General features: G+C 46.9%; 1 protein-coding gene across 3 annotated transcripts in view; it reads right to left on the bottom strand.

Annotated features, from left to right (window-relative positions):
- The window catches only part of SLC23A1 (solute carrier family 23 member 1), a 396,028-nt gene that overhangs the window by 52,432 nt on the left and 322,670 nt on the right, over window positions 1-20,926 (bottom strand). For all 3 annotated transcript variants that reach the window (XM_075601621.1, XM_075601620.1, XM_075601622.1), the window contains one exon: window positions 388-531. In XM_075601621.1, the coding sequence (XP_075457736.1) occupies window positions 388-531 (144 nt within the window). The remainder of the gene's footprint in view (window positions 1-387; window positions 532-20,926) is intronic.

The raw sequence follows: 20,926 nt of genomic DNA on the forward strand, positions 1-20,926 counted from the left end.
CCGGCAAGTGCTGATCATGAATGCACCGTCGGAAAGTGTCGATCGTGCATGCGCGGCCAACACAATAGACATTTTTAGCCTGGGGCCCGCCCGTGACTACCTATGCCACTGGTTCATAGTTTTAAAGTAAGTAACATTTATATAGCTTTATGCATTAATAAATCTGTCAACCCTGAGCAGATAAGGTTTCACATTTTATGAAGTCTTGAAAGGTAGGAATATTTTGTGTTTTAGCAAGCTTGATACATGCTTTTTTTTATTTGTTTACCTGGATCATGCAGAAATTAAATTTGATTTCTCTGATGATGTGCTTATCAAAGATTTATGGCAATTACTCCATTAATACAAAAACAAGAGATAGGCATTTAGCTATTGAGCTGTACTTACCAGTTTTAATATAGTTGGGATGTGAGTCTAAGAAGTTTGGTAATGCTAATCCAAAAAATAGTGAAAAACCCAAAACAAACAAATTACGAGAGGAATTCATGTCAACAAATTGTAGATTGGAGAGACCAATGGCCGTTATCATCCCTAAAAATAAATTGTAGAAAAAAATGAAATTAAATGTCACATTTATTATATTTTAGTAATATATAAAGCTATAATGTTTACTTAGTTTGCTAAAATATATTGCTATTTAAGGCTATAGCATAGAAATCAATGAGAACAACTTTGCTGAAATAGTGCACACATAAAAAGACAAACATATATATTTTAAAATTGCACTTTATAATAATAATCAACCATACAATAAATGTGTAAAGTGAAACAGTGACAGTGGATAAATAACAAATAAATAAAATATAACTAAATTGAGTCCATACAGTTAAACTGGAGTAGTTCCAGAAGAAGTAATCCATGGGATTAAAGCTGTGTTTTCTGAAGTCTAATGTTGCTGGTCAAGGGATCTACCACATGAACTTTGAATTTCTAAAACAACAAAAAAGAGAAAAACACGCTCCATAGCATAATACTGTTACAAAATGTAGATATGTGATATCAGGGATGTTACCGGAGATCCAACTGATCCAGGACAGCGGAGGAGCATAAAATCCAAACTCAAACTTCTCAATCAGCAGAATGCTGGCACTGCTTCACATACTGGTTCACACACCACGTGACCCAACGCGTTTGGTTACACTATACGTAACTTCATCATGGGGGAGGTATGAAGTTACGTATAGCGTAACGAAACACATTGGGTCATGTGTAAAGCAGGGATTTTGTTACTGGTATTCAGGACTCTGTGTTAAGCAACAGCGGTTACTTTTAACTCCTTGTGTGAAAAGATAGTCTGTTGAGCAGCATACCAGTTTGCCTTTATTGCAACAACCTGGTTTACCTACCTGACTGGAGGTTCCTCTTTGCAGGGGGACTTCTTGGCCGGATTGCTGTTCTTCTACCAGAGACTGCCTGTGGCTGTGAGGGCGTACCTGTCTGCATGCGAAGCAGTGCCAGCATTCAGCTGATTTGAGTTTGGATTTTATACTCCTCCACTGTCCTGAATCAGTTGGATCTCTGGTAACCTCTCTATCACATATCCACAGCGAGTTTATATCTTACTTGTTGTAAGTAAGCATTTGCTGCGGCTGTCTATTTAATATTATTTTTTTAACAGTATTATGCTATGGAAGGTGCGCTTCTCTTTTTTTGTTATGTTATTTCATATATATATATATTATATTAAAATCTAATTAACTATTTGGGTATGTTTCTGTGAGCTGACTTCTCCTATCAATCAATTGCAGCAGAATTTAAAATCAAATTAACTATTTGGGTATGTTTCTGTGAGCTGAGTTCTCCTATCAATCAATTGCAGCAGAATTTAAAATCAAATTAACTATTTGGGTATGTTTCTGTGAGTTGATAAGGCCTCCCTTAATTGTTAGTCAAATGCATGTGATCAGAGTAATTAAGACCGTCTATCTTGGCTGTGAGCCATATGGCTGTGTGTCACATTTAAAATGTAGGTAGAGTTAATTTAGGAGTTGAAATTGGAGGTGAAGATTAGAGGAAGATCTGGACTCTGTACCACTAAAACTTTGCAACTGTGAGCACTTGACTTTCTATATGCTGTGATTATTTGTACGCTTCCTATCCTCTAATAATTGGGAAGTCTCTCCTCCTGCATCTCATTATGCCCTCCCTGTTGCTTTTTCTGTTTACTGTTTCCTCACTCCTTTGTGAACGTCTCTGTTCTCTCCAACTTCCCCACTCCCCACTGGACCATTATTTATACACCTCTCTCCCAGTAACTTCTTTAACCCTCAATAAAAAGCACCCCCACAAATCCTCTATTCACATTCTCTATATACTCCTTCCTGCTGCTGGGAACCCCCTAAGCCTGAACCCGGACATACACACCCACATACACTCCTACCAACCATTATGGCCAAGCACTGCCATCTACAGCACTTATTCCCTCAACTGATGTCTCTGAAATGCTACCATTATACCATTTAGATTGTAAGCTCTTCGGGGCAGGGATTCCTTTACTATTGTCTGATTTTGCTGCGCTTATTTTATTATTATAATTCCCCGTACTATATTCTTTGTGAAGCGCTAAGTACACTTTTGGTGCTATATAAAGACATACAGTACAATACTATACATATATATATTGTGACAAACGGCTCCCTTTATGTAGCGCTGCAGTTTGCCCAGGCTCGTCGTGACACAGTCTCCTAGGGTTTATTTGTAGAAAAGGGGGACAAACACAAGGGGCACTCAGCCCTCAACCTTCAGCGGTTTATTTTTCCATTACTGACACTAAACATTTTAAACACCGTCACTTTAAGAAACAGGAGAAATCATAAAAACAAACATCTACTCCTGTCAGGAGTCTAACTCACATGCATATCCCTATCTGCAATGTTGGCTAGGTAAGCCAGTTACCAACTTTAAATAACACACAGAGATATCATTGAGTCCTTAACTGTCAGATGCTGCAACAGGTGGGGGGGCTGTCTACCCCAAACTGGATCCTGGGGAGCAGTGTCCTCCCAGCCTCCAGGCTCTAAGAGAGAGTGATGCAGCCAACCTAACTTCAATATTTACCTCTTCCTCAATTAGGAGAGCAGGTGAGGGAAAACCAGAACCACTGTAAACTCTGACCTGGAGTTTCCATCCCACAGTCTCAGCAAATGTGAAACTGTGGAATGGATAATTTTTTCCCTTTTTTCCACTTTCTGCCTTTAATCGGACAGACAGCTGCCTAATATTCTGGGACTATGTCACATATCCTCACCCCCCCCCCCCAGCTTACTCCTTCTGGGGTGAGTAACCATGGATATATTTTCCAAAAAGTAAAGGAGACTACCTAACTTTTTGTACTGTACTGTACAAAATGGTGAATTTTTCATGAATTTTCACCATTGCAGAAAGATGTGAAATTCTTTTTGGTATCAAAGAAGGTGCAAGTAATGCACCTCCCTCTATTACATTTAAAGTTTCCCATAGGTCTCAGAATGCAAGTGTCATTGGATAAAGATCTATGTTTTGTAGGTGCCAACTTGCTCTTGGTACTTTCAGCTTTCCTATAAATAAATGAAGGGTACTTATCCACATGTTCTCTTAGGATTATGTAGATTTTTATCTACAGACCCATGTTACATTTTTGAGGTAACATATTTGGGACAGCTACATATCATCGACTTTGTTGCCAGGATAAAATGGCAGTCGTCATACCTATGGGCGACATGTGACATACAGTCACTTTATACTTGCATTAACCATAACATAGGTCTGTCTGTGGTTAAACATTTTTTAGATGGTGATAGTAGTATGTCTCACACAGAGCACTTTTATTCTTTCTATTATAGAATTCATACTCACGCATATTGATTTTTTATTTCAATCACAATACTATCTTAAAATCTGTGGAACGGCCATGGGACTAGGTTCGCCTCAAGTTATGCCAACCTTTTTATGGGTCACTGGGAGGAAAGCCAGGTCTGGACTGGTAACTCATTTGGGGTGGGCCTGGTTTACTATGTCTGTTTCATAGATGATATCCTTATTGTTTGGGTTTCTAATTTTGGGGACATTAATGATTTGATTCAACACTTTTCTTCTAATGCATTTGGTCTGGTTTTCCCACACATTGTGGAAACCTTATGCAAAGAATGCCTATTGCTCTCCAATCACAAATAAAGATGAACTCCTCATGGTGTATATGGGAATAGGATATATATTTATACAAAAAACGGTCAAAACCGATGTGTTGGCCGGAAAAGAATCACAAATGATTGCACTCAGTAAGGGCATAAATAGGTTGGACAATGTATAGTCCGAGGTAATGGTACACTAATATATGCCAATTAACAAAAACAATAAAAATGTTTAAAAACTAATGTAGAGAAATTAACATTTGAAATTAAAGATATCAGAAAATATTCATAAGAGACCCCCTTGACTTTAAAGAAGTTAATATATTCCAATATAAAAATAAACCTGTGAAACTAAAAAAAGATAGAACATACGAGTCCTCAACAGACTGGGAACTTTTGGCTAGTGATAACGAACAGGACCCATTAACAACTAAAACAGGGAGAGGGGTCCATCACTACGATACATCATACTCAGCGACTTTCAGTAACCCTGACTCTTTTTTAGAGGACACAGGGCTTATCTACAGACTAACCCATAAAAGGAAGACAAGGCGAGTGAAGGGAGAGCTTTCTGAGAGATCGAGAGATATGGGCCTATTGAGGCCAAAGGCCTTGGAGGGGACCGCCCAGAGTGACACGGAGAAGGCAACACAAATAGTTAACCTCTCTCATAAAACTCTTGACTCTAATCACATTAGGGTACAATCCAAGGGCCTATCCTTTTCACCTACCAATCATCTCAATACATTTGAATGTATAAAAGATGTTAATCTATTCTCGCAAATAATTGCTGTATAAGTTTTCACTAGACGTCAGAGGAATAACTATCGTAACACACCTTATGAACACTTTGACCACACTGACTTCTCATGCTTGAGTATTATGAATAGCAGTTGATGAAAATGAGAGAATACCGGGAGAGGGTCAATTTACTGAACTGAGAAATCAATCTAATGGAGATGAGTACAAACGTGGATATGTTTTTTAAATTAGTCACAGCAGACATTTAAAACTGTCACATCATGCAGGACCTAATAATCTGAGCTGGCCTTAACGTACAGCTTTAAAAGATCTTGAAAATAATCCAAGTATCATAATCAATCCCTCGGACAAAGTGGGTATAATTGTATAATAATAAAGTGTGATAATTCTAGATAGAGAAGCATACCAAAATGAATGTACTCACCTCCTGGGAGACTGTAAATGTTATGTCACTCTCCAAACAGATCCCACTCAAACTTTCACAACAGAATTAAAGAAATATACTAACTGAGGGACGCCAAAATACGGTCATTAAAAAAAAAAAAAAAAGAGAGTTTGAATTTATATTGATTCAAAATCCCCAGACTGCTAAGCTCTATCATCTCCCAAAGACACACAAGGGAAAAATACTCCCACCAGGGAGACCAATAGTCTCGGGGGTAAATAATCTAACATCACATGCAAGCCACTATCTTGACATCGTATTATGCCCCTTTGTCAATACACTCCCCTCCTTTCTTAAAGACACCAAGGGCGTTTTACTGAAATTAGAAGGCATAGTGGTAGACAAGGAGACCTTACTGGTGGGTCTGTATGTCGAGGGACTATACACTAGTATTCCCCACCTTTACGGTATGAAGGCTGTTGCACATTTCTTGCGGCCAAGGGATGTAAATTCAGAAATGCATAATACATGTACAGGGTATTATGCAATTACTGAACTTTGTTCTTACTAGGAATTTTTCCTGTTCAACCACAAATTGTATTACCAAATCCAGGGCATCGCAATGGGGACTACATGTGCTCCCAACTATGCTAATTTATATCATGGCTGGTGGGAGGAAACGGTCGTCTTCAGCGAGGCCCTGGATAGATTTTCGGGCCACATAGAGCTATGGGCCCGCTATATAGATGACGTGATACTCTCGTGGAGGGGCTCTGAGAAACTTCTAAGTGAATTTATAAAAACACTTAACAGTAACCACCATAATCTCAGATTAACATATGAAGTAAATAAAGAAACAATCCATTTCCTCGACATGACAATAAGCAAGAATGATGATGGCAGACCATTTACCGAAAATCTACCTCCACCAACAGTCTCTTGATGGCAGATAGCCACCACCCACATCATATGATAACCAGTATACTGTACCAACGGGTCAATTTCTGAGGTTACGACGGAATTGTTCAAGTATGGTGGAGTTTGGTTTGCAAGCAAGGGACATGACTGAACAATTTCTGGAGAGAGGACATACTAAAGGGTCCATCAAAAAAGCGTATAAGAAAGCAAGAATGACACCAAGGGAGAAACTGTTGATTAGTGGACAAAGAGCAGGCAAAAATGAGGATAACCATATTATAAGATAAATTGGCACATATAACAGTCAATGGAATAATATCAGAAACATCTTTCAGAAACATTGGTATGTGCTAATCGAAGATCAGGATTTAAAAAGGTCCTGAAAACAAGTACAACTATGACTTGTAGGTGAGCAAAACATCTAAAGGATAAACTCGTACATAGCCACTATCAAGAAAAACAATCCAAGACCTGGCTCGACAATAAGAAACCCATTAGATCATATCCTTGTGGTAGATGCAAGGCATGTACCTACATGTTGACAACAAAAAACTTCTTGGATTCAACTTTGAAAATACATCATATCAAGGACTTTATTAATTGCTTCACCATTGGGGTGATATATCTGATCACCTGTAAATGTGGTAAGAGGTATGTGAGTAAAACCCACAGACAACTGAAAGTAAGAGTCCTTGAGCATATTGGATCCATCAGGAATTTTAAAGACAGGTCCGTAGCTAGACATTTCAATGAAGCCCACACTGGGGGTGCCATGACAGTGAATTTTTGTGGCATTGAACATGCACTGTGGGGACCCAGGAAAGGTGACTGGGACCATCGCCTTATGCAACAAGAGTGTAGGTGGATACATACCTTACAGACGTTATATCTGGGTGGCTTGAATGAAGGGTTTATATATATATCGTGGCCACAGATTCGTCTGGCCCAGGCTCCGCTGAGTGGTGTGATGGATAGTAGCAGATTCACTACTAATCTGGGTGTCAGGCTGCAACAGTGATCCTCCAGCGGGGATATAAAATTAGTCAGATGTAGAGTGTCACGCAGGACCACCCTACATGTTTCGGAAGTCGTGCTTCCTTCCTCAGGGGTGCAAAAATATTTTTGCACCCGAGAGGAAGGAAGCACGACTTCCGTAACGCGTAGGGTGGTCCTGCGTGACACTCTACATCTGACTAATTTTATATCCCCGCTGGAGGATCACTGTTGCAGCCTGACACCCAGATTAGTAGTGAATCTGCTACTATCCATCACACCACTCGGCAGAGCCTGGGCCAGACGAATCTGTGGCCACGATCTCACAGCTGCCACTGCACATGCGCAGATTGGACCGTATATGGAGGTGAATGCCACAGACTGGAGAGGTCTGCCCACCGTACGTCGAGGAGGGCTCCACGCCCAGGAGCAGATGCCAAATCCAGCAGCTGATGATCCATAAGAGGGGTTACTCTTTGATATATCCACCGCGTGATACCTCCTTGCCTTCGGTAAGCAGGTATTTTCACCAGAGTAGGAGTGTCCAGTTGGGACCTTTTTTTTTTTTTTTTTTTAAATATTTTTCCTTTATTGGTGTTTTTTGAAGCACTTACATGTAGATATTGATATAACATTCACAGCATAGCATGACAATTCGTTGTAAAATACAGGCACATGGCAGTGAGGTATTCTGAGACACACAATAAACCTTTTTTTCCATTTTCAGTGGTGAAAAGAGAGGGGATGACGAGGGACGGGTGGATAGTTGGGAGCGACATGGGGAGTGGAGGGGTGAAGGGAGAGGGGAGGGGATTGTGGCGGGGAGGGGCGCATCGGCCCTCGTCCGCAAGGGTATTAGTGTTGGAGCAGGGCTTGCATCAGTGTCGGGGCCCCCGACCCTGGCCAAGGTTCCCAGGTTCTATAGAGTTGAGGCATTCTTTGCTTCAACATGGCTGTCAGTCTCTCCATATTCATGACCCCGTCTATTCTTTTGATTACTGTTCTCCTTGAAGGGGCCTTAACTTGTTTCCAGGCCGCCGTGATGCAACATCTGGCGGCTGTAAGGATCGCCGAGGAAAGTCTGGCTATAGGGGCGGGAAGGTCTTCAATTGGTTTCCCCAGCACGTACGTCAGGGGGTCCAGGGGGACCTCCAAATCCAAAGTTTCAATCAGGAGATTCTGGATCCTGATCCAGAACCTCTGGATCTCCGGGCATGTCCACCAAATGTGGGGCATGTCCCCCCTTTGACCACATCCTCTTCAGCACACGTCCGAGGTGCCTGGATAGATCTGGCTCAGTCTACTCTGGGTCAGGTACCATTGGAATAAAATTTTATAAATATTTTCCTTCGTGACTGAGCAAATTGATGTTCTGGTAGCAGCTTCCCAGATATCCTCCCAGTCCTCCAGGTCTATGGGGTATTCAGATCAGCGCTCCATTTTTGCATATAGGAGTGTGTGGAGGGGGATTGAAATGCCTCTAGTGTTCTGTACACTTTGGAGATTAAGCCTCTCTGATATTCCCCTTTGAGACAGAGGGTCTCAAATCTAGTGCGCGCTGGGAATTTTAAGCTCAGGGATTGGGCTCTCAGGAAGTGCCTAATCTGAAGGTATTTGAAGATGGGGAGGTCTGGGGAGGAGAACTTATTCTTAAGTTCTTGTAAGGGTAGGACCTCATCACTTTCCAGCAGATCCGCAATCACTCTGATATTTAGGCCCTGGAATTGGCCAAATTGGGTACGGGAGCAGCCGGGTGGGAAGTCCGGATTCCCGAAAATGGGGGTGAGTTGCGAGGGGGATGAAGCTAGGCCATGTTTCCCTTTGGTTTTAATCCATGTAGACCACGTGCACCTCATTGCCCCAAGGTCGAATCTCAGGGGCCTTCTGCTTTTGTGGGCCTGAGACCATAATAGGGCCGAGAGGGGGGTGGGGGCCGCGTGGTGTGTCTCTATCTCCAACCAGCAATTGGAGGTCAGGGGGTTATTCCAGACCACCGCCTGCCTCAGCTGGGCCGCCTGGTAATATCTGACTACATCCGGGACCCCCAGGCCCCCTCTCGTCCTTGAAGCCAAAAGCACCGATCTCGGCACCCTAGGTCTACGTTGCCGCCATATAAAGCGGAGAATATGGGCCTGCATGTTTCGCAGTTCTACTAGTGGGACAGGGACTGGGAGGGTTTGAAAGTAGTAAAGTAATCGGGGGAGGACATTCATTTTGGTGGACACAATTCTTCCAAACCAAGAGATCTGATGGGCATGCCAGGCCTCCAGGTCTCTCTTGATCTGGCGGAAAAGAGGGGGGTAGTTGGCTTGATATAGCGAGCTGTATGAGCTTGCTATTTTTATCCCTAGATATTTAATGTGGGAGTTATTCCACTTATATTTGAAATTAGTTTGTAGGAGTTTCCATGTAGGGTCTGGGAGGGAGATATTGAGCGCCTCGGACTTGTCCGTATTTATTTTGTAATCGGACACTGGGGAGGGAGGTGTGCGGTTCGGTCAAGGTCAGAATGACGTCATCCGCAAAGAGGGATATTTTGTATTCCCTGTCTGCGATTGGAATGCCCTTCATGCTGGGTTCAGCTCTGATCCTTGCAGCTAGTGGCTCTATTGATAGGGCAAATAGTAGGGGGGATAGGGGGCAACCTTGCCTGGTACCATTTTTAATCGTTATTGGGTTGGAGTGCCCTCCTGGGAGTTTTAAAAGAGCGGTAGGGTTGGTATAGAGGGCTCGCACCCCTTCAAGGAACGGACCCAAGAAACCAAACCGGAGCATAGTTTGGTCGAGAAAGGACCATTTGATTCGGTCGAAAGCCTTTTCGGCGTCAAGGCTTAGAATCAAGACCTGAGACTTATTGAGGTGAACGTGGTCTATAATATTAATAATTTTGCGGGTGTTGTCAGAGGCCTGTCTTCCTGACACAAAGCCCACCTGGTCTATATGAATCAATCTGGGGAGAATAGGGTTCAGTCTGTTTGCTAGGATCTTACTGAAAAGCTTGAGGTCAGTATTGAGTAGGGAAATCGGTCGATAACTACCGCATTGTAGCGGGTTTCTACCCTCCTTGTGAATGATGGCAAGGTTGGCTGCCGATATTGTACCTGGAATTGGTTCTCCTTGTAGGAAGGAATTGAACATCTCCAAAATGTAAGGGGAGAGGGATGCTGCGAATTTCTTATAGTAAGCGTTGGAGAATCCGTCTGGCCCGGGTGTCTTAGCTATTTTAAGTGAGGAGATGGCTTTGGATAGCTCCTCTTGAGTTATATTCTGCTTAAGGAACTCAAACTCTTCCACTGAAAGGGATGGGAGGTTACATTGGGTTAGATATTCTGCGGCCGCTTTGGCACTATCACGTTCCTGGCTGGGGGGATGGAGATTGTATAGGTCTTTGTAGAACTCAGCGAATTCTTGCGCTATTTCTTTCTCATTATACGTTATGTGTCCATTTCTGGTGCGGATTTTTGTGATCTCGGCTTTGGTCTTAACGCCCCTTAGTTTTGAGGCCAGGAGTTTATCCGCTTTATTGCCCCTATCATAGAACTTCTGGTTAGTCCATTTCAGCGCTCTCTCTACCTCGTCAAGCTGCAGTACTTTTAGTTCAGTTCTTGCCTTATCAAGGGTTCTAAACACTTTTTTTGAGGAGGACTGCTTATGTTGGAGTTCTAGGGCCAAAATCTTTTCAGTGAGTTCTTTTTGCGCTTTTTGTTTCATCTTTTTTTTATAGGAGGCTAAAGAGATAAGGTCTCCTCTAATGGTAGCTTTGTGCGCTTCCCAGAGCATTGCTGCTGCCGAGACCGAGCCTTTATTTATTTGAAAAAAAGTGTTTAGTTTTTGTTTGATTGTTTTGACCACCTGGGGGTCATTGAGGAGCGAATCGTTCAGTTTCCATTTGTACGCAGAGGTTTTGACGAACGGCAGAGAGAGGGTGAGATCGATAGGGGCGTGGTCTGACCAAGTAATTGGGCCTATGTTAGAGTGAGAGGATGCCTGGAGAACATTATTGGTACCTAGAAAGTAGTCAATCTGCGAGTAAGACTGATGGGGGGCCGAGAAGAAGGTATAGTCCCTCTGGCCTACGTGCTGGGTCCTCCAAATATCCAACAGGGAGTAGTTTTTCAAGATTTCCCAAAAGTTTTTGGCCTTTTTCTGTGTCTGAGCAGTGTGTGGAGTCGCTGGCTGAGTGGATTTGTCTTGGTCTGGGAAAAGGACCATGTTTGCATCTCCAACTAGCAATAGCGAGGAGAGCACCGATTGATCTAATGATCCAAGTAGATTCTGGAGGAATTGAGTTTGGTTTTCATTAGGGGCGTACATATTCAGAATAGATATGGGGGTTCCTGACAGTGTCCCTTGGAGTAGTAAGTATCTACCTTCTGGGTCTTTGGTTACCTTTGTTGGGGCAAAAGGGATGCTGTTCTTGATAAGTATGGCTACACCTCGTTTCTTGTTGGGAGAAGATGCGTAATTTGCTTGGGGGAACGTGTGCTTGAATGTGTTAGGCGGGTCTGGGGTATTGAAGTGTGTTTCCTGCATACAGATTATATCGCCTTTAGTTTTTTTTAGTTCTTGTAGGGCTAACTTGCGTTTTCGGACCGAGTTGAGGCCCTTAACATTTAGGGAGATGATTTTAATTGACGCCATTAGGGGGGGCGATGAATCCTGGGGGTAAACCACAGGCCCCGAGTAGTTCCCATGTCGGGGGTGAGTAGAACCTTAGAGCATGGGGGCGGGGGGGACTTCAGACTATCCCTGGGGGGGCCTCTGTCAGTAGTCTGGGGGGGAGGAGGGAGGGGAGGGAGGGGGGGTGGACACAGAAGGGCGAGAAAGAAAGTCGGCTATCCGGGAGCTCAAAAGAGTTTCTGTTTGACACCATGGTGGCAAGGGAAGGGGGCAAAAACCCCTGGAGAACTTTCCGGGGCGTCAAACACAGGGCGAGACAAGCGAGCGAGGTCCAACACCCTCGCCGTTTGAGGGAGGGGGTCTGGGGGGGCTAACTTGGATAGGGAGCTATGCCTAAAACGTAGATAGGGGTATACAACATTGCTAGATAGTTAGCCAGCCAGTTTTGTAAGGTGAAGGGTTCTGGGCATTTTTGGGCCAGGTTACAGAGACAGTGCCTGTCCTGGTGTGCACCAGATGGGCCTTTTCGGTCCTTAGGCTCAAGAGAGGGGGGGGGAAACCGTGAGAGGAGATAGGGACATAGGCCTACGTTGCGGCCAACCCATTCTCCCTTACCAGATATCAGCTGGCCAGTATTACTGCGGATACAAGCTTCAAGTAGGCCCTTTCTTGGGGTCGGGATGGGGGGGGGGAAGGAGGGGGGGATGCCGGGAGCCGAGGGAGAAGAAGTAGGAGGGGGGGGAGGGGGAGGAGGGAGATGGGGGGGTTTAGCTCAAATAGAACTATTTCTCAGTCCGGCATGTTGGGGGGGGGGGCGGTGGGGGGAAAGGAGGGGGAGGGAAGGGAGGGGGGGGGATGGAGGGTATGGACAGGGGGGGGAGGGGGGAGATTGCCCGGGGGAAGCATCAATATCCGTGGCACAAGCAAACAGGGGGGGTCAGAGGTCTTATTTGAGTCGAACTCTGGGTTTGTTAATGTAGAGATAATCAAGCATATTTTAGGTCCTAACCCAGCGACATTGCAATAATATAATATACCAGAGACAAATAATCCGTGTTCACCGTTCAGCATGTGGGGGGGGGGGGCAGGAGGGGAAGAGGTAGGGGGGGCGGGTGGGGGGGGGTGGAAGGGGAGGGGGGAGTGAGGGGGGGGTGAAGGGGGGAGGGGGGAGGGAAGAGGGGGAGGGGGGGGGAGGGGGAGGGGGGAGGGAAGGGGGGGAGGGGGAGGGGGGAGGGAAGGGGGGGAGGGGGAGGGGGGAAAGTGGGGGGAGGGGGGGAGTGAGTGAGGGGGAGGGGGGAGGAGGGTAAACAGCAATATCTGCGGCACAAGCAAACGGGGGGGTCAGAGAACATATTTGGGTTGAGCAGTGGGTTTGTCAATGTAGAAATATTCATGCATATTTTAGGTTCTAACACAGCGACATTGCAATAGTATAATATGAACACTGGGTTTGTTAGTGTAGAGATAATCATACATATTTTAGGTCCTAACACCGCGACATTGCAGTAGTATAATATACCGGAAACACATAAACCATATTGATAATTCAGCATTAGGGAGGGGGAGGGGGGGGAGCCGACATTATCGCAGGGGGAGATAGAGAGAGGCAGGGTTCATGCACGTACACCATTTCAGAGATGCGACAGCGTTTATACAAACTTTAGGCCATATTAGAACCCCCCCTATATCCGTTTAGTTCAAGCTGAACTTTTCCTCGACCCGGCATGTGTGGGGGGGGGGGGGGGGAGAGGGGAATGCTGCCGATGATATACTCGGTGGTGGGGGGGGGGGGATGGGGAGGGCAGGGAGAGTGCTTCCACGTGAAATGTCATAGTCATCACCAGTTCGCTGTGTAGTCAGACCACTCTTTGACATAGGGGGGGGGGGCCTGGGGAAGGGGTGAGAGAGGAGGGAGGGGACGCTTTGTCCGAGAGGGGGTAAACCGGAGGGGTAGTTGACTTGGCCTTCGGGCGGACGAGCTGTGGGGGGGGGGAGGGGGGGAAAGTGCTGCCGATGGTATCTTCGGTGGTGGGGAGCATAGTCCCCTCTTGATGTGGAATGGGGAGATTCTGGGCCTAGCAGGGGGGGGGACAAAATAGGAGGGGGACTGTGACAGGGTAAATAAAAGCCACCAGTTATATGCCTGGAAAACCTATGTCTAGTCTGCAGTGCAGCACTGACTAGGTTAAACTTCAGCTGGAAACCTCAGGACAATTAGTTGGATCCCAGCTGCCTAATCATGTATTGTATTGTATTGTATGTCTTTATTTATATAGCGCCATTAATGTACATAGCGCTTCACAGTAGTAATACATGGGGTAATCAAATAAATAACAGATAATATAAATAACAGATCATGGTAATAAGTGCTTTAGACATAAGAGTAACATTTCGGAAGAGGAGTCCCTGCCCCGAGGAGCTTACAGTATAATTGGTAGGTAGAACGTACAGAGACAGTAGGAGGGAGTTCTGGTAAGTGCGTCTGCAGGGGGCCAAGCTTTATGTATCGTGTTCAGAATATCCACAGTGCTATTCATATGCTTCTTTAAGCAAGTGTGTGTTAAGGTGGGTCTTAAAGGTGGATAGAGAGGGTGCTAGTCGGGTACTGAGGGGAAGGGCATTCCAGAGGTGTGGGGCAGAAAGTGAGAAAGGTTTAAGGCGGGAGAGGGCTTTAGATACAAAGGGGGTAGAAAGAAGACATCCTTGAGAAGAACGCAAGAGTCTGGATGGTGCATAACGAGAAATTAGGGATGAGATGTAAGGAGGGGCAGAAGAGTGTAAAGCTTTAAAAGTGAGGAGAAGAATGGAATGTGAGATGCAGGATTTGATCGGAAGCCAGGAGAGGGATTTCATGAGGGGAGATGCTGAGACAGATCTAGGAAAGAGTAGAGTGATTCTGGCAGCAGCGTTTAGGATAGATTGTAGGGGAGACAGGTGAGAGGCAGGAAGGCCGGACAGCAGGAGGTTACAGTAATCAAGACGGGAGAGAATGAGGGCATGAGTCAGAGTTTTAGCAGTCGAGCAACAGAGGAAAGGGCGTATCTTTGTTATATTGCGGAGGAAAAAGCGACAAGTTATAGAAATGTTTTGAATGTGAGGGGCGAATGTGAGAGAGGAGTCGAGTGTGACCCCTAGGCAGCGTGCTTGGGCTACTGGGTGAATGATTGTAGTTCCAACAGTAATGTGGAAGGAGGTAGTAGGGCCAGGTTTGGGAGGAAGTATGAGGAGCTCTGTTTTAGCCATGTTGAGTTTAAGGCGGCGGAGGGCCATCCAGGATGATATAGCAGAGAGACATTCAGAAACTTTGGTTTGTACAGCAGGTGTAAGGACAGGTGTTGAAAAGTATATTTGTGTGTCGTCGGCATAGAGGTGATAATTAAACCCAAAAGATGTTATTAGGTCACCTAGAGAGAGTGTGTACAGAGAAAAGAGAAGAGGTCCCAGGACAGAGCCCTGGGGTACCCCCACAGAGAGATCAATAGAGGAGGAGGAGGTGTTAGCAGAAGAGACACTGAAGGTACGATGGGAGAGGTAGGATGAGATCCAGGATAGAGCTTTGTTCCGAATACCTAGAGTATGGAGAATGTGGAGGAGAAGAGGGTGGTCCACTGTGTCAAATGCTGCAGAGAGGTCGAGTAATATGAGCAGAGTGTAATGACCTCTGTCTTTGGCAGCATGGAGGTCGTCAGTTATTTTAGTGAGGGCTGTTTCGGTGGAGTGAGCAGAGCGGAAGCCAGATTGTAGAGGGTCTAGGAGAGAATAGGTGTTGAGAAAATGGAGCAAGCGAGAGAATACAAGACGTTCAAGGAGTTTAGAGGCAAAAGGCAGGAGGGAGACAGGTCGATAGTTAGAAAGACAGGTAGGGTCAAGCTTGTTGTTCTTGAGTAATGGTATGACTGTTGCATGTTTGAAGGAGGATGGAAAGGTTCCAGAGCAGAGGGAGGAGTTAAAAATGTGTGTGAGCGTAGGGATTATAGTAGGAGCTAGAGGTTTTAGGAGATGGGAGGGAATGGGGTCAAGAGGGCAAGTGGTAGAGGGAGAGGAGGCGATCAACAGCGACACATCCTCCTCTGAGACAGTGGAAAAAGAGTCAAGGAAGGCAGGAGGAGAGTTAGGAAGAGGTGTAGGATGGGAGGAAGAAACAGAGGGGATGTTCTGCCGTATGGATTCCACCTTTTCCTTAAAATAGTCAGCAAAGTCCTGAGCGGAGATGGAGGAAGGAGAGGCAGCTGAGGGTGGTTTGAGTAGAGTATCAAAGACAGAGAACAGTCGGCGTGGGTTAGACTTGTGCATGTTGATTAGTGCAGAAACATAGGCTTGTTTAGCTTGCGAGAGGGCAGAGTTGAAACAGGATAGCATACATTTGTAGTGAAGGAAGTCTGCGAGAGTGTGAGACTTCCTCCAGAGGCGTTCAGAGGAACGAGTGGAGGAACGCAGCATGCGCGTGTGGGAATTTAGCCAGGGTCTGGGGTTAGAAGGGCGAGTGCGGCAGAGAGAAAGCGGGGCATGTAGATCAAGAGACGAGGACAAGGCAGAGTTGTAGTTCCTGACCAGGTTGTCAGGGTCTGTAGCAGAGCTGAGAGAGGAGAGGGTGGAGCTTAAAGTGGACTCAAAGTCAGGTAAGTGAATAGAGCGCAGGTTTCTGCAGAACCGGGGGGTAGATGGAGGTGGAGAACGGGAGAAGCGAGATAGAGAGAATGAGATGAGGTGATGGTCAGAGAGAGGAAAAGGGGAAATGGAGAAATCAGAGAGGGAAAAGTTTTTAGTGAAAACCAGGTCTAAGTAGTGGCCATCCTTGTGGGTGCTGGCTGCAGTCCACTGTTGAAGGCCAAAAGAAGAGGTTAGAGAAAGAAAGCGGGAAGCCCAAGGGAGAGAGGGGTCATCAATGTGGCAATTGAAGTCCCCAAGGAGAAGAACAGGGGAGTCTGAGGAGAGAAAGAAAGAGAGCAAGGATTCAAAGTGAGAGAGAAAGGTAGAAGGGGAATGAGTAGAGGTAGGTGGGCGATAGATGACCGCCACATGGACCGGGAGAGGAGAGAAGATCTGGACAGTGTGAGCCTCAAAGGAGGGAAAAGCAAGAGAGGGGGGAATAGGAAGGGTTCGGTAACGGCAGAGAGAAGAGAGCAGGATCCCCACGCCTCCACCCCTGCCATCAGGGCGCGGAGTGTGGGAGAAGGAAAGGCCACCGTAGGAGAGGGCAGCTTCCAGAGCAGAGTCAGACTGAGTGAGCCAGGTCTCAGTTATAGCAAAGAGAAGCAGGGAGTGAGAGAGAAAGAAGTCATGCACAGAGAGGAACTTGTTAGAAAGGGAGCGAGCATTCCAAAGGGCACAGGAGAAAGGGAGAGAGGAGGGAGGGTGGCAGGGGATGGGTATGAGGTTGGAGGGGTTAATACCAGAAGGAGTAGAGATTGCATTTGGCAGGCGAGGACGAGAGCAAGTAGAAATAAGGCAGGGACCAGGATTGGGAGAGATATCCCCAGAAGCAAGGAGGAGAAGCATGGATAGGAAGAGGATATGTGAGGATGATTTGTAGGGGTGTGTTTTAGTGTAGGGGATATCATGTGTGTTAAAACCCAGGTTGCAGACACATGGAGCTTGCTGTTGATGAGAGAGGAGTAAGCTGCTAAAGTGATTCCTGAAAACAAGGTCTGAGTAGCAAAGTAGTGAAACTGTGAACTGTCTGTCCCCTGCATAGAAAAAGGGTAACTGCATATATATAAACTGTCTGCAAAAGAGAAACTGTTTTATTCGGTTTGCTGAAGGAAAAGCCATTTTCGTTTGTTGCTGAAAAAGAGCTATTTTTGTTTTGTGTGCTGTATATTTTTCAAGGCAAAATAAAACAGCCTTGTCAAGAAACCCACGTGTGTAGTTGCATGTACCCTGCAACATATGGTTGTCAAGAAGTGAGATTTGATTTTTTTCAAAAGGCTCCTGAAGTTAAAGGGCCGCACACACACACACAAGAATGGAAGAAATGTTGAAAGCGTTTCTGTGCGAGCAGGCCCGGCTGCAAGCGGAGAGAGATGAAAGACTACAGACAGCACAGGATGAGCGGATTGCCAAGCTGCTGACCCAATTCCAAGGGTCTGCCAGTGCAGAACTGGCCAGCAGACCCCCGATACTCCTGAGGAAAATGGCTCCGAATGAGGATCCAGAGGCTTTTTTACTAACATTTGAAAGAGTCGCCAAAGCTCAGGGCTGGGCTGCAGATCGCTGGGCAACTGCTTTGGCCCCGCTCCTCATAGGTGAATCCCAGGCCTCATATCAGGGCCTCCCTACAGATCAGGCAATGGACTACCGCCAAGTAAAAGCCGCCATACTGGATCGCTTAGGTCTGACCCCAGAGACCTACCGGCAGCAGTTCCGGAACATGAAGTACACCACTAAGATGAGACCCCGGGTCCTCGCTCAGCGATTATTGGACTTGTGTACGCGCTGGATACAACCCAAGGAGTGCACTAAGGAGGCAATTCTTGAGCAGGTGGTTTTGGAACAATTTCTACAAGTAATACCCCCTCCCGCACGCTCGTGGGTAAAACGCCACGCTGCTGAAACCCTAGCTTTGGCGGTCCGACTCATGGAGAACTTCCTTGGGGCTGAGCAGCAGGAGAGTCTCCTGGACCCGACTCCACCGGCACTTGCGGACGCCCAAAGAGGGAGGTCGGATCAATGGGGAACCTACGGCCCGTCACGGAACCGCCAAGTCCAAAGGAAGGAGCAGTCGTTCCAGCAAGGACGGAGTCCAAATGCTGGTCCCCGCAGAGACCCTCATCTCCTTCCGGATGTCGGCCGGTCGCAAAGTGAGAGGAACTTCCGAGGACGTCGCCCACAGGACCCACCAGATGCCTGGCCTCCAGTAACCGGTCCAGCGGAGCGATATCCACAGCCCCCTCCTGCGAGAGAACCCTCTCCATGTTCTGCCTGCGGAGAACAAGGCCACCGGTATGTGGACTGTCCACTGATGGATTGTTCATTCAGCAGAACCGTCGCCTCGGCTTTTTCTGGGGAAAATTACAAGCCCTGGCTACTTACAGCCCTGATTGGGGGAAAAACCATCCAGGCCCTTGTAGATTCGGGCTCTGGGAAAACTCTGGTCCTCCAGGAACTGTTACCGCCCAACGTGTGTTCTTTTGACTCCCCATGGAGCATAGAATGTATACACGGCGATGTAAAACCTTATCCGACGGCCAAAATCCGGCTACAGGTAAAAGGTCAGGAGGCTTACCTCGAAGTAGGAGTCGCTCCTTGGCTACCTGCCCCCGTTGTGCTCGGTCGGGACTGGCCTTTCTTAGCAGACCTAATGGCCCCAGTCTTTCACGAGGAACCTCCTTCTGGGGCTCAGGAGAACCCTGGCAAACTGTTCCCCTTCTCGGCAGACCTTTTTCCCAGTAGACACCGGGTTCAAAAGACTCGGAAGCAAAGACGCTCGGACAAACAGGACTGGTTGCAGAAATCTGTGTCTCAAGGTGACCATTCTACTAATCAGAGGTCAGAAGTGATGGCTGGGGATGGCCAGAGGGAGGGGGATATGGGCCCTGAAGATTTACCAGACCTGTACCTCCCTGACCTTCGCCAGAAGCAAAGGGAAGACCCAGTCCTTGCTAGACAGTATGACAAGGTGGTGAAAATTGATGAGCAGATTGTAGATGCACAGGGGGTGATAGTGTTCCCCCATTTTGAGCTATCAAATGATATCCTATATAGGTTGAATAGGCAGACACAAACAGGGGAGGTCACCAGACAGATATTGGTTCCCAAGGCGTTTTTTAAATCTGTGTTCACTCTAGCCCATACTCTCCCTTGGGGTGGTCACCTGGGCAGGGATAAAACATTGGACCGTATTTCATCCCGATTCTATTGGCCAGGGATGCATAGTGATATTGCTAAGCTATGTGCGGCATGTCCGGAGTGCCAGCTAACTAGTCCAAAAGGACAAAAACCAGCCCCTTTGGTTCCTCTACCCTTGGTGTCAGTTCCCATTGAGAGGATTGGGGTAGACTTGGTAGGACCTCTAGAACCTTCTGCGAAAGGACACAGGTTTATCCTTGTAATAGTTGATTATGCAACAAGATATCCTGAGGCGTTCCCCCTGAGAACAGCAACAGCGAAGCAAGTAGCCAACAAGTTGTTGGAACTGTTCTCACGGGTTGGAGCTTCGGGGGGTATGGTGATTTCCTGGTGGCCATCATTAATGTATCCCCGTGTCCGCTTGTGTCTGACTCAAGGGAGGGATGCGAGGCAGGCTGGATCCATTCATCGCCCCTGTTTGTGGGCAGATGGCAGTGAAGGCTTGGCATGAGGGGGTATGTGGTCGGGGGTCCTCTTCTACTACTGGGCAGTCTTGGGGGGTCAGTGGTAGTGAGGGAGGGGGGGGAACCCCGGCAGTCAGCTTTGCTGTAGTGGGGGCTTCTTGGCTGGGCTGCATAGATGGCTGGGCCTTGCTTTCGTGTTCGGGGGAATCCGCGGGGTATGTTTGAGGGAGGGAGATTGCCGTTAGGGCTCGGTGCATGTAAGGCGTCTAAAGGGGCGCCCCCGGTCTTCTTCCAACCCGGGGGGCAGGACCATCTTGGTGGGGGAGCGGGTCGATCAGCGGAGTCTCTGGCTGGCTAGCCTCTCCGAAGCTCGAGGGGTATCCGAGGGGTCCGATTTTGCAGCTGCGCGAGGGGGGCGGTTGTCAATCTGTGGAGGGGGAATCCCCAGATCTTTGAGGAAATCTATCGCGTCCTCAGGGGCTGAGATGGTGGAGTGGCGCCCGTTGCGGAGCACCACTAGTTTAAAGGGGAACCCCCAACGGTACTTGACCCCCTTGTTGCGGAGCTTTTTGGTAAGCTGTTTCATCCCGCGCCTTTTATTGACTGTCATTCTGGAGAGGTCATTAAAAAGCTGGATGTCCACTCCGTCCATCGTGACGTTGCGCAGACCTCTGGCGGCCTCCATGATCCGTTATTTTGTGGAGTAGGCGTGCATTCTGAGCACCACGTCCCTGTGTCGGTTGGGGTCCGTTGATTTTGGGGCCAGGGCCCGATGGGCTCGATCCATGAGTAGTTCGTGGTCGGATAGACCTGGCACCAGCTGTAAGAAGAGTCTGCGGAGGTAAGGTTGTAGTTCCTCGTGGGAGACGGCCTCTGGGATGTTTCTG

This window comes from Ascaphus truei, chromosome 5 (genome assembly GCF_040206685.1).
Source record: "Ascaphus truei isolate aAscTru1 chromosome 5, aAscTru1.hap1, whole genome shotgun sequence".
NCBI classification, from domain to species: domain Eukaryota; kingdom Metazoa; phylum Chordata; class Amphibia; order Anura; family Ascaphidae; genus Ascaphus; species Ascaphus truei.